The sequence below is a fragment of the Grammomys surdaster genome, unplaced genomic scaffold (assembly GCF_004785775.1).
Source record: "Grammomys surdaster isolate TR1022 unplaced genomic scaffold, NIH_TR_1.0 174, whole genome shotgun sequence".
Classification (NCBI taxonomy): Eukaryota; Metazoa; Chordata; class Mammalia; order Rodentia; family Muridae; genus Grammomys; species Grammomys surdaster.
Genome location: NW_021604622.1, coordinates 19,970,531 through 19,987,269, shown reverse-complemented (window position 1 = coordinate 19,987,269; position 16,739 = coordinate 19,970,531). Strand labels below are relative to the sequence as shown.

The 16,739-nt window shown below is 43.3% G+C and overlaps 1 protein-coding gene across 1 annotated transcript in view; it reads left to right on the top strand.

Annotated features, from left to right (window-relative positions):
• Fbxl7 (F-box and leucine rich repeat protein 7) overlaps positions 1 to 14,674 on the top strand; it is a 345,775-nt gene extending 331,101 nt beyond the window's left edge. The window contains exons 3-4 of the mRNA XM_028767625.1: positions 4,904 to 5,515; positions 11,404 to 14,674. Of these exons, the coding sequence (XP_028623458.1) occupies positions 4,904 to 5,515; positions 11,404 to 12,140 (1,349 nt within the window). The 3' untranslated portion in view covers positions 12,141 to 14,674. The remainder of the gene's footprint in view (positions 1 to 4,903; positions 5,516 to 11,403) is intronic.
• Positions 14,675 to 16,739: the final 2,065 nt, after the last annotated feature.

Here is a 16,739-nt window from a genome sequence, read left to right as displayed (position 1 = left end):
TTTATAATTGACAATATATTCTCTGTGTTTTTTAAAATGTGTGTGTTTCCGATACGTGAATGTACATGTGCATGTGCCTATGTGAATGCAGACATGTTTGTAATATGATCCACGTGGAGAAGTCAGAGGAAAGGCATGAGTGCTGTTTTGTAGCATTTCAGCATGTTGGTGATAGGGTGACTTGCTACCACGGCTGTACGCAGGATTGGCTGGCTGGCAGCCTTCCCAGGATTCTCCTGTCTCTGCCTCCCATCTCACCATTGGAGTACCATAGCTGTCAACGTGTGCTGCCGAGCTCGGCTCTACAATGGTTTCTGCTTCTCCAAACTCAGGTCATCCGTCCATTTACTACCAGTTATTGTATCCGCTGAGCTTTCTCTCAGTCAGCCATTCCAGCTCTGATAGTTGAGCCTAACCTGTGTTTTCTTTTGCAGCCTCGGTCTGCTTTTCTGTTAGATTTCTGTAAAGCTCACCCTCACACGCCGCCGCTTACCAGCAGATGCACACGCTGTGGAGTACAGCACATCATCAGACAGTCTTACTGTTGTGAGAACAGCATACAGAAGTCAGGCAGACTATGAAGCTACGATTAATAAACCGATCTGATCTAATGAGATATGGCCGCTATATTTGACCCAAATGTGGTTATGTGGTAGTTTTGATTTGCCCTTAACAGATTCTGTTGCTATTTTATGCACTTGTCTATGTGTCAAGAAAATATGTTCAACGAGTGTCTGCTGGTAGAGCAGTTGCCCCCATGGAGTTTAAAATGTCATGAGCCTTTATATAAGCTTTGGAAGATACTTTAATATGTTGGGAAAATGTCCTCCTCATTTAGGATTTTCTGGGTTTCCTTTACTGACATTTTTCTTCAAATAATGATCAAGAGTCATTTACTTATAATTGAATTCTAAAAATTGAATTACTTTGTGTGTGGAGGGATTTTGTCTGCATGTATGTCTGTGCACATGTTGGGTGATTGGCAAGGCCAGAAGAGGGTATCTGATCTTCTGAGACTGCAGTTACAGACTGTTCTGAGTCAATGTGTGGGTGCCAGGAATTGAACCCAGGTCCTTTGGAAGAGCAGCGAGTTAACCACTGAACTACCCCTTCAACACTCATAAACTGGAATCTAATAACAACTGGTACTGGTTATGCCTAATTGAGTACTTAATAGAAGCATTTGGTGGCGTAGATTTGGTTTCATACTTTTGTTTTACAAATCTCACTTTCCCTGTTCAAAACACCTCTGACAGTGCATACATCATTCCTCATACTACATAGAAATATCCTCATCTCACTGAGGGGAAAGGCAAAGGACAGTAAGGTATGATAGCTAATTTTATGTATAGATAAATAAATGCAAAAGCCTATCCAGTACTAAGATGACCACTGATGTCCTCTCTGAGTTTAAATTGTATTTCAGTTCAGTACACACCACTTTCCTGCTAAGATAAACCATGAGCTTTCCATTCAAGGTGGCAAAGAGGTAGACTTTTACTAAGAATAGATATTTAAGATGGAAAACAAGTTAATGTCTGCACAGTCTAAGTTCACACGTAGCTGGCCATCTTTCAACTTGCTGTATCCCAGTGTTGGGAAACAGGAGGCAGTTGTCTTCATGTTGATGCATCCTCAAGCTACTCTTCCAAGAGCGTTTGCTGTCTTGACATAGAGGTCCTTGTTTCTAAGCTGACTCAAAAAAGTCAGCAGCTAATACCAGTGCCATTTGGCTGTTAAGCTGCAAAGGATGGAGGGGAAGAAAAACTATGTATAAAGAGTGGAGTTGGTGTTTCTGTGTTTGCTGGTGCACATGAGAGCTGAGACACAGGTGGTTCCAGTTAGAAGTGGAAGCCATACTCTGTTTTTCCAGTGTGCCAACATAGTGTGGTATCTTGACAGCACTGTGAGTCATCCATTTCTATAAGCTATATCTTGTGTCAGCAAATAGCTCCTTGACTTACTGTCTAGCAACCATTTTATTTATAATCAAATAAAATCAAATACATATCTAATGTAAATGCATATACACATATAATTCACCTTTCAATTTTAATTTGTGGATTTCATATGTTTAAGGTGATATCAAGAACGGTATTTTATGACAACTTCTAGGTATGCATATCAAGCATACCTAGCTTAGACTATCATTCAAGCTTAGACTATCATTCCACTGTTTTGTAAATATCAAGTGCTATTTATTCCATTATGATTACATCCTTCTGAAAGCTCTCAAAACATTCTGTACCTATTGTAAAGTCAGCCTGAGGAACCCAATAAATCTTGCTATGTGATCCTGGTAAAATAGATATCAGCTTTCTTGGAATAAATCCTCTATAAAACACACACACACACACAAAATGTGAACAATGAAGAACTATTGACTTCCTTCTGGAGTTCCCGTGGATAAACTTCAGGTGGGCTGGCAGGAGAAGCTATCATAAAAGAGCCTCCTAATTTTCCCAACCCAGAATATTCCTCAAAGTTGAGAGAAGCTGCTATCTCATTCTAGGTATGGAGTCCTATAATACCCAGGTATGTTTATAGTCAGAGAAAAAAAAAGAATGACTAAAAGAGTCATTACAGGCACATCTGTGCTAAGCAGTCTGGATGTAGTCCTACTCTCCCCCTCAGGGCTAAGGTATGAGACTGAAGAAGAGTAAAGCAGGGAAAGACTCCTGTTGTAAAAGTCATCTGTTCCCCTCCACTCAACGTCTATCTTACACTCCAGGGACTTACTGCACAGTGCTCCACAGCCACTCTTAAACTTCTCTCTCCAGGATGAATGAAACCCAGGCTAGCAAGAGAGACATTTCAGAGCCTTCATAGCTCCTTGAGCATCAGGGTTGAGAGCTTTAGATTGTCTCTTCTTCCTGGCCCAATGTAAGTTGTTCACCCTTGTAAGAAAAATACTGTCATCAGAACTAATTCCTCGGAACGTACGATAGCGTGGATTGACATTATGGTAGGTGGGAGGCTGTTTTGAGAGCCATACTTTACTTTTATGCTCTAGGTTGTCCTTAAAGCCTTACTGTTCTTTGTCCGTGAATACTCAAAAGAATTAAATCTTTAGACCTATAGTGACAGGTGAAAATGATTGAGTCACAGGTTAGCCAAATATTTTATTTTCTAGGTAAAAGAATATATTTTAAAAATAAATTTTCTGTCTCTATCTCTATGCACATAAACACATATGGGCATATGAGTTTATAAATGCATGTTTATACAAAGTATATTGAGTTCATTATTTCCTAAATAATTTTATATAAAATATAGACTAAGTTTGTTTGTAGAGAGAGACTAAATTCTTGTACATAGAAGAAGGGGGAGATGAGCTGGAGCACTGTCTTTGAGTAATATGAAGAATGCTTTCTTTTAGATTTATTTTTAATTATGTGTATTTGTGTGTATGGACTTGTGCATGTGAGTGTTGGTACTCATGAAATATCACATGCCCCCTGCAGTTAGACTCACAGACCATTGTGAGCCTCCTAAAATCAGTGCTGGAAACTGAACTCAGGTCCTCGGAAAGAACAGCACATGTTCTTAACTGATGTGCCATCTCTCTAGTCTTCTGAAGGATTCGTAATCCCTCGAAAACTTTGAGGCTGCTTATGTCGTCATCAAGTGAGCTCTCTGATTTCAAGGAACAGAATAGGGCTTTCATTGTTTGAATGCTACATAAATACAGTTAGAAGGAAGAATGAACTTCTGAGGACTTAAGCCTGGCCTGATACAGAAAGAATGGTGGCTCCCCTACTCTGGGAAACTGTCCTCAGAACCCAAGCGTCAGCATGGCAGAGCAAGTGAATACACGGAGCCGATGGGTTTTACACTCATTCCCTAGACTCTCCTTGGAAACACAGCCCCTTCACTTGTAAAATGCAGTGCAATCAACCACCTCTTTAATATATGTTAGGAAAAATCGGGTCCTGGTAAGGTTTCTCCATAAGAACAGCGAAACTTTGAAATTGTGCCTTTTACATTATCAGCACTGAGGGAGATGGGAGAACGGGAAATGAGGGAATTTGCCCCTGGTCTGCACAGCGGTCTCTCTAACTGGTCTTTTTTTTTTTTTTTTTTTATTGGATGATTTATTTACATTTCCTATGTTGTCCCCTTACCCCATCCCCCACCACCCCCTCGGAACCCCCAATCCCCTCGCCCCTCCTCCTTCTTCTCTGTGGATGTAACCTCTATCTACCCCCCCCACTCCCACCTCCCCACCCTCAAAATTCCCACCCCCTGGGGCATCCAGCCTTCATGAGGTCAAGGTTCTCTTCTTCCACCTATGCCCAGCAGGGCCCTCCACTTTTACATATTCAGCTGAAGCCCTGGATCCCCCCCTAAGTGCTCCCAGGCTGGTGGTTTAGACCCTGGGAGCTGTGGTTGGTTGGTATTGTTGCTCTCCTCATGGTGCTGTAAATCCTTTCAGCTCCTTCAGTCTTCACTCTAACTCCTCTATTGAGAACCCCATGATCAGTTCAATGGCTAGTTGTGAGCATCTGCCTCTGAATATGTCTGACTCTTGAAGGCCTCTGAGGAGATATCCATATCAGGCTCTAACTGGTCTTTTTATGTGAGATAAGATTGTGGCAGCCATGCCTGTTCCACCTCTGTTGTTTATGACTGCTTGTGCATGACCTTAGCAGGGCTGAGTCACTGAAATGAAAAAGAAAGCCTGGGCCTCAACAGTGAATGTTGCAGTTTGCTTGCCTTGGTGTGGAGCATGAGTGTTAGAAGCTTCTGAGAAGGGCGGGGCGTGTTGCATGTCCTCTTAAAGAGGCCAGGAGTGAAGACCATCAGGGAGTGTGACTGTTGTCCCCGTGTGTGTCTTTTCCTTCCAGCTCAAGGTTCAATAAAGTCCCCCATTCTTAACCTTTTGGTCTCTTTCCTTTGCCAGATTCTGACTTGAGCATGCGCACATTGAGCACGCCCAGCCCAGCCTTGATATGTCCACCGACTTTGCCAGGATTTCAAAATGGAAGGGGCTCGTCCACATCTTCATCCTCCATCACTGGGGAGACTGTGGCTATGGTTCATTCCCCACCTCCGACCCGCCTCACTCACCCACTCATTCGGCTTGCCTCCAGACCCCAGAAAGAGCAAGCCAGCATAGACCGGCTCCCGGACCACTCCATGGTGCAGATCTTCTCCTTCCTGCCCACCAACCAGCTATGCCGCTGTGCACGTGTGTGCCGCCGCTGGTACAACCTGGCCTGGGACCCGCGCCTTTGGAGGACTATCCGTCTCACTGGAGAGACCATCAATGTGGACCGTGCCCTGAAAGTACTGACCCGCAGGCTTTGCCAGGACACCCCCAATGTGTGTCTCATGCTGGAGACTGTCATTGTCAGTGGCTGCCGGCGGCTCACAGACCGAGGGCTTTATACCATTGCACAATGCTGTCCAGAACTGAGGCGCCTGGAAGTCTCAGGATGTTACAATATCTCCAATGAGGCTGTCTTTGATGTGGTGTCACTCTGTCCCAACCTGGAGCATCTGGATGTATCAGGTAAATGGAAACTGACCTCAAAATCTGGGTACTCCTAATGTACCACCTCAGAGTAGTACAGATATTACTATCCCATACAGGGTCCCTTTCTTCTATTAATATTTATTGTATATGTTTTTTTTAAATGATGTGTATACGTTTATCTGTGTGTAGGTATGTGTATGTGAGTGCAGGTGCTCACAGAGTCCACAAGAGGGCACTGTGTCCCCTGAAGCTGGAGTTAAGGCAGCCAAGGACGCTGAGATCTAACCTAAAGTCCTCTGGAAGAGCAGTGTGCGCTCTTAACCACGGAACCATCTCTCCAGCCCCCAGGGTCTCCTCACTAGGGATATACAGTGAATAGCAGATAGGCTAACTGGTCAGAAAGTATCTCACTATAGAATCATAACCCTGAAGACCAGAAGTAGCCCTTGCGTTTTAATATCTGCTTCTTGAAGGAATTGGGGCACCTTGGTCCTGATAGTTTTGGTCAGTATACTTTAAATGTATCCTTGTACTCCAGAACAACTATGTATAATGGAAAAAATTCTAATTAAGGTAAATAGAAGTAAATAGCTCATTAAACAGGTAGTTCAGAACCTAGCTTTTGTATTTATCAAGCCTGTGAGCCACGGTAAAAGCCACAGCAATGGCCTTGAATGGCAAATCCTGAACTGATTAGTCAGTCACACGGAATAAAACACAGGCCTCGGAGCTGTGCTCATGATGGCTTGCCTTTCCCTAACCACTGAGGATGTTTGTCATGGTCAAATGATGGCACCCATTTGACTTTCCTTTGGGTTAATTTTCCAGCTCTCTTAAAGCGTGTTCTCAGTTACATATTACAAGGGCAGGGTCCATTGAATCCGACTTTTCATTCTTTTGAAAATGGAAGCAAATCCCAGTATAATTGCTTTACTTAAAAGTCTCTCTTAGGCAGGAAGAATTAAAGCCCAGAGTCAAACTTTGGCGCCAGACAGGACCCAGCCTGAAGAGCTGTATAGCACACGCACGAGCACACACACACACACACACACACATGCACATTTTTTTATCTCATCTGCTGTACAGTCAAAAGATGAAGATTCAAGAGGTTGAAATATGTGAGATTTGTCAGAGAGTTAAAAAAAAAAATCAGAAGCATGAGCTGTGACCTCGGGAATGGTTGGGGAAGGGTCAAGAAGTAAAACCCACTGTGTCAGGCAAATAAATAGAATTCGGGATTTACAAGAATCTGGGGTAAATGATGCCCTTCCCCCCCCACCCCCCCAAAAAATGGAGGTAAAACAGCTTCCAGCTTGTTCTGTCTTTTAGAAGCCGACATCTGAAAATATTTCAGCTGACGGCCCATTATTTTTGCAGATTCTTTCCCTGGCTGGAAAGCTGCTCACTGCTCTTCTACTGGAGCTGGCTTCAGGACAAAGCCGTCATTATTACTGTGTCTTCGATTAGTCATGAGCAGCCATTGGCAGACAGAAGCGGGAAATGCGGAGTCTTTCTTAAATTCTCCCTCCAAGGAACTCTGAAAAACACGGAACACTGGGATGTGGGAGATGATGACTAGTTTCTAAACTAAGATTTGAGACAATTCACTCAGCTCTTAGAGCAATGACACAATGTGTCTTCTCTTTAGCAAAGAAGTAAAATTGACAAACTCTTAACTATTCTGGTCATCTGAATGCTTTGCGAGCACTTCGTGGTGTTTTTCTCAGAATAGAACATGACTTGTTTGGAATTCCCAGCTTTATCCCAGCATGCTCCCAGCATGCTCCCAGCATGCTCCCAGCATGCTCCAGCATGCTCCCAGGTATTCTTCATAGAGATTGCAAGTAATTGTGGTCTCTTTTTTGAGGTCCTTTTGAAATTCTGAGATGGCTCGTGCCACTTTGGCTATTTAGGGATGAGATTATTTGATATTTCTGGCCTGTGTGGCCTCCTGCACCCCTTGACTATCGTTACTAATTCTTGCTAGTTGTCCTCAACCTCAGTGTCATTTTCCAGCTTATGTATGTTTGCATAGCTTCCTGACAGGCTGCCAGTAACGCCACAGATCTATACATCTATGCTGAACAAAAGTTGGTTTGTGACTCACCACCTTACGATGGAGTTTGCACATGGGTGGGTGGAGATGGACTTGAAAGGTTTAGCAAGTTGAACTTAAAGATGCATTTTTCCTCGGCACTTGCTGAAAACTTCTCCCAGTATGGCAATATGATTATGACCAAACAGGCCAGAAAGAAGCCGAATCTGCCCTTACTATTCATTGCCAACCTGCCTTGGTTTTAAGCTGGCTTCAGATCGTGGCTAACTCTCCAGTAACAGTAAACTTGAGTTTGAAAGTCTCATTTTGTGATCTAGATTTCAAATCCTCCAGAGGACATGAAGTTACCTGGCCCAAATTTACCCAGACAGAAAAGGCTCATTCTTATTATCATATTTTCAAATCACTGGAAATTACTATAGCCAGATATAGTATCCCGTCATTATCACAAATTACCTTTTATTAGTATTTTTTAAATAACTAGGATGTATTATAAATCAGCTAATTTTCAAAACACAAAATGTAATTGTCACAAGTAAAGTGACTTCAAAGTTATCTCCAACAGGATACCTGAGACCAACCTATTTTCTCCCCCAATCTTTTCCTTCCAATCCTAATTTCCCAACACCTTGAGTCCACGCCCTCTCTGCTACCTGCCTGCCTGCCAGCCTGCCTGCCTGCCTGACTGCCTGCCTGCCTGCCTGCTGCCTGCTGCCTGCTGCCTGCTGCCTGCTGCCTGCTGCCTGCCTTCTGCCTGCCTGCCTGCCTGCCTGCCTGCCTGCTTGCCTGCAGGAACTCTAGCTACATCAATTGGTCTTTTCCACCCCTCAATCCACACTCCATGTGTCCAACTTCTGTAGGACATTTTTGCAAGTTGTAAGCCTCAATTTTCATACATAAAATCTCCAATTGTTCTCCATCTAAGACTTCACTGAGATTCATGTTTCTCCATAACTCATGTAAAGCCCCCAAAGAGCACCCTTCCAGGATTCAAATCCTCATTCTTCTATAAAAAAAATCTACAGATCCCCGAACACAAAGTACCTACACAAACAGTAATGAGCGTCAATCTATAGGGGCTCCATGATAGCCTGGGCACAGTCTTCCACACCTCATGTCTACTGAGCCAAGGATTTGCTCTTGGTGTCTGCATTTTCAACATAGGCAGCTAGAATGCAATTGGATTTACATTTCTGGTACTTGCTTGTTTCAAAGTCCTTTTTATTCAAGTCACGAGATTGTTTTATGGACAGAGAGGAGGGATTTTTATGTTGTATTTTAGGATCTTGTAGTTAAGTGAAAATGGAAGTGCGGAAGCCTGACATGCTTATCTTGAGAGAGCACAAGTCTCCTTGGTCAATACACCACTCAGAATTGTTAAAGCTGGAGAATAAGTTCGAGGATTAGCAACCCTTCCACTTAAATGAGTTCATCGCATTGTCATTGCACCCGTTTTGCTGAGAAACATGTAACACTCAATAAAGAGTAACGATTGCTGTTTTATTATTGTATCGTTATCAACAGCTTAGAAGTTAGCCATCGGTCCTCACGGATCAGACTATCTTGCATTCTAGAGAAAGTGGAGAGACAGGCCCATACATATCCATGCACAAATGAGAGTAAATCCTGATGTAAAGAAAATTCATGAAAGCTGCAGTTGTGACTTGTTTAACTGTTGTTGTTCATCTTGGTGGAATAATGTTTGCCCGCCACACCTTTATCCCCCATGACTTTAAGGCAATCCCCCATGTTCTGCCCCCAGCCAGCTATTTCTTATTTTCCATTAAATCTTTCCTGAAACCCTAAGTTCTGCTCTGTAAACATTCCTAACTCCACCAGGCATTCACTAATTTCTCGTCTCTCAAGTTTGTTTCCTTTGTTCCAACATCTGGACTTCATATCTATACATCCAAGTTGCTTCTCCTGGATGACCCCTTTCAATACAGCCACTTCGAAGAGTTCACTCACCTCGTGTCTTGATGCTGGTCTCTTGGTGGCACATCTACTGTAAATCTCTGTGTGACCCACAGTTCTGTGCACAGCATAGCCATCTTACCTCCCTCTTGTCATTGAAGCTGTGCACAGCCATGAAACTTGCTCTAGGCTGGGTGGAGGAAAGAGGAGGCACATTCTTCATCTTGTAAAACTGGTTCAAATGAACAATTTCTAAGATTCTCTTTATGTCTGTAAAATAGGAATGCAAGAAATATCCACTAGCATTACTGAACCATGAAAAAATTTATGTTCCTTCCAATACAAAATCAACCACCCCATAAGAATTAGAGACAGCCATAACATTAAATTTTATTGATAGAAAGCAATACAGGCATATCAAAATCATTTACTGCAACTGTACTAAACTAATATTTTCTTAAATTTGAGACTCCTTTTAAGCCATATTTTTGTCTAAATATTTTGTCTTCCCTGGCACACGACAGATTTTCTAGATAATAAGTATTAAGAATCTAGAAAGGAAACTAGAACCAAAAGAGAGGGATAAAATTTATTATATAGTAGAATAAAAGAGAAAACATAAGAGAAAAAAATCAAGAGATTCCAGATTGCAGTAATTTCCAAGAAAGAAACAAAAAGAAAGTACAGATTTCAGAACTGACTCCCTCCTGGAAGCCATGTTGCCCCACTGAGCATCTGTTTGTCTGTGGTTGGTTATGTGCTTCCAATCTTACATTTCTTGCCTGGGAGCACATGACATTTGAACTCTTATTCCCAGGACCTCTGCTTTATCAGAGTTTCCTGGAAATCCTCCCAGAGAGTGAAATAAAAGTCAGAAAAGTCCATAGTACCATCGTTATTCCGACACGCACAAGCCTTAGATACTGAGTTGAGTTGCCAATACTGACTTCCAGGCAGCTAGGATGAGGGTCTTAAAGCCCACATCCACAGCGACACACCTACTCCAACAAGGCCATACCTCCTAATAGTGGCACTCTCTGGGCTGAGCATATACAAACCACCACAGGTACCATCCAAGGGCTTTGAGCAAAGGTGTTTTGGGTACCATTTCTGTGCCCCCAATGACAGCTCTGTGGAGATCCTGGGGATAAGGGCCGAGCAGAGGAAAAGAAGAGGTAGACCAGTTAGCACGATTTAGATGAGACTGCTTCCCTCTTCTATCAATGCCTGCTGTGTCAAACCCCAGACATTAATTTTAGTAGGCTAATAGTGACCCTAATATCGCATGGCTTTGAAAGTATTTTCTTACCTGTCACTCACTGCATGTCATTCTATTCCTCCAGCATAGGATCAACGGCCACTCATACCAACCATCTCACTGAGATGCAGCAAGTTCGACTTCATGACTGAGCAGTAGAAAGTGCTCCTAAACTAATTGTAAACTCTCAGGCTAGGGAACCCAGGAGAGTCTTCCCAACCCACTTCCAGTGTTCTCTCTCCCCACCTCTCTCTTCCTTTCATTTTCCTGAATCAAGAAGCTACCAGATCACTGCCATACCTTTAGGGATTTCCTGAACTTTGTAGGGTCACAAGCAAGATATTTAGGCACATGGTCTCAGTCCATCACAGCTTCCTTGCAGACAAGGGGCTGTGACCATTTTAAAACAGAGGAAATAAAGTGTGATTTGTTCCCCTGCCCCCAAGACATGTAGCTAATCTTGGTATTTCCAACTCTGAAGCCTGCAAATCTCTTAAGCCCCAAATTCAGCAAAATTGACAAGTAACCCTACAAGTAGAAAGCCATTCTTAAAACGTTTCTCTATAGAGATCAAAACCAGGAGTATTAACTCCTGGGTTTGGCTAGAGAGAAGGTTAAGAATCCGTTACAGCTCACGGGAACCAAGTTCCCACTCTGGCAAGTCTATCTGAGCATGTGTTCTGTGTCTTTATGCAGGGTGCTCCAAAGTTACCTGCATCAGCTTGACCCGGGAGGCCTCCATTAAACTGTCCCCCTTGCATGGCAAACAGATTTCCATCCGATACCTTGATATGACGGACTGCTTCGTGCTGGAGGACGAAGGCTTGCACACCATCGCAGCTCACTGCACGCAGCTCACACACCTCTATCTGCGCCGCTGTGTCCGCCTCACGGATGAGGGTCTCCGCTACCTGGTGATCTACTGCACTTCCATCAAAGAGCTGAGTGTCAGCGACTGCCGCTTCGTCAGTGACTTTGGCCTGCGGGAGATTGCTAAACTGGAGTCTCGCTTGAGGTACCTCAGCATCGCCCACTGCGGCCGCATCACGGATGTGGGCATTCGTTATGTGGCTAAATACTGCAGCAAATTACGCTACCTCAATGCGAGGGGCTGCGAGGGCATCACGGACCATGGTGTGGAGTACCTTGCCAAGAACTGCACAAAACTGAAGTCTCTGGACATTGGCAAATGTCCCCTGGTCTCTGACACAGGCCTGGAATCCCTGGCTTTGAACTGCTTCAATCTCAAGAGGTTAAGCCTCAAGTCCTGTGAGAGCATCACAGGCCAGGGCCTGCAGATCGTGGCTGCCAACTGCTTTGACCTACAGATGTTAAATGTCCAGGACTGTGAAGTTTCAGTAGAGGCCCTGCGGTTTGTGAAGCGCCATTGCAAGCGCTGTGTCATTGAGCATACCAATCCTGCTTTCTTCTGAAGGGACAGCTCCCATTGCACAATGAGAACCAAACGATGCTTTGTAAAAGTGTCCCATGTAAGCACCCATACCCATTCACAGCAGCTATTTTTCTTTCGGTAAGGTTCTTAGGAGTCTGGCTTTAATTTTTTTTTTATTTCTCATGAGCAAAAGATGTCAAAAAACGAAGGGGAACCCCAAATTTCTACCATGGTCAATTTTTAGATAAACGTCACAAGGGATGCACCTCAGCAGGCTTGTCACTGTGTCTCAGAAATGCCCCTTACCCCTCTTTCCCTTTCCCCTCCTGTACACAAGCCACACCCCAAGTGCCACACTCTCATCTTCTAACCCTGAAGCAGCTGCAACATTAAGCCTTGAAGAAGGCTCTCCAAAGCTGCCCCTTAAACGACTTGATGGACGTAAGCCCCACTCCTAAATCCCACACCAAGCCAATTATGGTTAAAGTAATATTAACACTCCATGTGTGCAAAGAGCTCTCCTATGTTAACACATTTCAGCAAACCCTATGGAGTAAGCGGAGACATGATTTCTCTCCCAGCTTGATCAGTAACTAGCCTTGTGAACTTGGTCAAAACACCTCACGTTTCTGAGATTTTCACCACCAGGGCTAGGGACTAGCCTCATGCCCATTTTAGAATTGAGAGATGCTCTGTTCAGAGATGCTGCTGAGCTGAGCAGTGTATAAAGCACACACGGGTGGCGCTTGTGAGAGAACTGGATATGTAAGCAAGATACGCTTTCGGGAGGTTCAGTGGGCTTACTGTAAGTCCGTACTGGGTTCTGCTCAGGTCTCCCTTTGCTCTCATCTGAGAACCAACACAACCGTACGGTGAGCTAGTCTTCTGTGCATCCTTTGCTGTGTTGGGCTCACATTCACACAAGCTTTTGCGTTTTCCCTCACCCCGCCACATCCTACTCAGAAGGGAGGGTGCCTCTCACAGGAAGCCCCTATCTCTGTCAGCTTGTATCCTCTGAGCATTTTCAAACCCAACTAAGAACCCTTATCATTTATAATAACCAAGTGAGGCCCAAGGGAACCCAGGTCCTTAAGGTTTCTCGAAACCTTCTTGATGCACGCGTGCTATGCCTCAGGCACATCTGTCCTGCCTCCAGCGGGGACAGGCACCTTGGTCCTTTGTCATCCATGTTTCATTGTGACGTCTCTCTTCTATTTATTTCTCCATCACACAAAGCCTCCTGGGGTTAAGTTTATAAATGTTTAATTGTAGGAACACCACCTGCCCGCTGTCTTCATGTTTTCTATAAGGGATGTAAAACAGACGTCCAGGTGTTTCAATATTATTCATTCAAGGTGCCAAGCACAGAGAGGAGGCAACACACTGGTGAGACAGATGCTGGCACATGCACCACGGTCCTGGAACAGAACATTAAAATCATTTCAAAATTTGAATTTTAAGTTGATGAGCTCTTAAATGGTCCCTTCTGAATAGAAGCCAACTTGCTAGTTTCATTTTTTTTTTTAAGGAATCAGCCAGAAAAAAAATGCTATTGCTTGTTTTCATGAACTCCAGTTGTCTCTTTTTAGTAAACCCAGGACTTCCCCTAAAGTATTCTCTAGCCATTTCCCTTCCCCATCACTGTGGACAGTTCACCCACATTCTTCTCAAAGTGTTTATCCCCCAACCCCAGAGCCTTTGCCAAGCGTGCTACATTTGTTACAGACCAAGCTTATACACCGCTCGACAACTGCACTCCCACTGTAGGCTCCGGTGTGTACTCTTGTCTTATGTTGGGAAGGAGAAGTTAAGTGATAAGCCAGCAATTCTCCCAGAGGTTGCTGTCATTGATCCTGTGAACTCCAGCTTCCTGTTCAGTTCACACCATCCTCAGGATCAGATGGCTGATCACGGGTGTCGGAAAAGAAAGTAAAAAGTTTAGTCCTGGGGACAGGATCTAGGGACAGCCACTGAGTTTAGAATCATAAAAGAAATTGAAGGTAGCATCCTTCTGCTCTCTGACTGTGGCTTTCACTAAACCTTGTGATTTGGAGAGTCACAATGGGTTGTCTGTAACCCTTGACACTGGGACATGCCAATTAATCTGCTTCAATACTCCCAGAATGAGCAGGGGGTCCAAAGTAGATCCCTGAGTCATTTTGAATAATTGTATCACCACTGACCGAGTACATCACCTGAACTGTCATGTGAGACCCAAGGGACGTTTCACACTTGCTGCCTGCCCAGCACATATGTCTTTCCCAGTTTCTTCCTTTCTCATCTTCTTCATACCCTCTGCTTTCTACTGGGGTGGAGGTATGGATCTGTCACAGAGGTTCTTGGGAACAGCTCAGCAGATGTTTTTGAGACCAAGCAAATGGCCTCATTAAGAACTTTATCTGTTTGGAAACATGGCTTCCTTCCTGGCTCTGCTAAACTGAATGGTATTTGTTGTTGTTGCTGTTGTTTGTTTGTCTGTTTCTCTTTAATTCTAATGTTCAAATCACGTTGTGCTGTATGCCTCTAGAAAGCCTTAATTTACTTCCACCAAGAAATAAAGCAATATGTTGGTAATCAGACTCAGTTTCATTTTTTAATAATATACCCGAGGAAGGTGCTGTTGAGATTGAGGCACTGAAATGCAAGTGAACAAGCAAGCTATAAATGAATACTTTCTGTTGAAGACAGGACACACAGATCACTGCTGCTGTTGTTCCTTTAAGGTTGGATCCAAGGTTCTGTTGTCTCCATGGACCTTAGAATGTTGCCTTTAAATTGGCAAGTAAATGAATAAAATATTATAGGTTGACCTAGGACTTCGGTTCCTCATCCAAACTCTTCCTCCCAGATTGTGGAATTCATAGCTTTGCATTTTAAATGAAGGTTCATTGGATGGACTTTGTAATACCACAGAGAGTCTGGAACAGTACTCTTAATTAAATATATTAGCATTTTGTACTAGTGGATACAGCTCAGTGCAATTAAGATTCTTAAAGATGGTAGATACCCTTATATTAGTCCATGTTGGTTTTAACGTCAATTTCTACAAAAAAATAATAAAAATATTCCCTTTTCCCAGAAATCCGTGGATTTCAGAATTATGGATGAATAACCATGGATTTGCATACATCCTGGCTCTAGCTACAAATTGTTGAGGAAATCGTCAACATCTTGCCATCTATTAATGTCTCAGAGTACTAAGATGTAGGAGAAGATATGGTTACCAGATGCAGAAGAAAATACTAGAAGTAAAATGTCAAATTGCTTGCATCCTTGCCTGAACCCTTTGAATTAAATTAATATGGGTGAAAGGAAGCAGTTGTAAGGTCTTTATCCTAAGCATCTAGGAAGATTTTAGGGGCATCATCTTATCTTTTGTAAATGTATTTGTCCTCAGACAACTTTTAAACCTGTATTGCTTTGTCAGCTGTCACTTAAACTAATAGAACTGTTAATTGCCTTGGAACATCAATTTCGATGGCTCAGTGCAATTCTTGTCAAGATTCTAGAGTAAGGCTATGAGTGAGTGAAATCTCTTCACTTTGAGACTCCTTGACTTCTTAAAGTTTCAACATTTGTTCACAATGACACAGTGCCTTCCAGATAACTTGGTGTCTTAGTCTGAGTTTCACTGCTGTCAAGAGGAATCATAACCAAGGCAACTCATACAAAAGAAAGCATCTCACTGGGGCTGGCTCCTAATTTCAGAGGTTTACTCCATTATCATCATGTCAGGAAGCATGCAGCAGTGGCACACTTCCTCCAACAAGGTCACACCTACTCCAACAAGGTCACACCTACTCCAACAAAGCCATGCCTCCTAATAGTGCCACTCTCTATGAGCCAAGCTCATTGGAACACATGAGTCTCTGAAGGCCATAGAAACCCTAACTAAGATGAGTTGTTACCAGTGTAGTAGGGTATTGGTCTGACAGACCTGACCATGCATTTTGGAGAGGATTAAGGAAGGATTCAGAACTAGTATTGAGAACTCAGTTGGATGTTCCCTAGGAGCTTGGAAGATAAGAATGTTGAGAACAGTGCAGAAGATGGAGACCTGGCTTGTGACATTTCAGAGGAAAGATTAAGGACTCTATCAGGGCTGTTTGCTATTTTGATGTAAGAGTCTATAGTTCCCATTAACTGTGGCTGAAGAATCAGCTGTGATTAAGAAAACACCAGAACTACTAAAGTGAAAACTTTGTATTACTGGGAAAATTGGTACTGGTCAGTTGGATCTAAAAATTTAGTGGCAATTAAGCAGAAACTGGCATCACTGAAGTGAAGTCTTGTGGGTAGTGTTTTCAGATAGCACCAAGAAGCTCTTTTACAGAGATAGCCAAGTGTTGGCAGCCAGACTTGGCAAAGCATAAGAGTTACTAAGGTGATACTGATTTTGAAGACATGAAGGAGTCATGGAGAGTATTTGAGGTTTGGCACTCCGAGTTTCGAGAAGGGGCCATGTAGTTGAAGGCAAAGAATTTTGAGGGGTCGTGCAAAGAATTTGAGGCTTGGTACCATGAAGAGAGCCTATGAGAAGCTATTGGTGAAAGCGCAGCCTGGTCCCAGCAAAGGACCAGTTTTGAAGATGCCACACCATAGATACGTGGATGTCCATAGTTACAGGATGACCACCAAA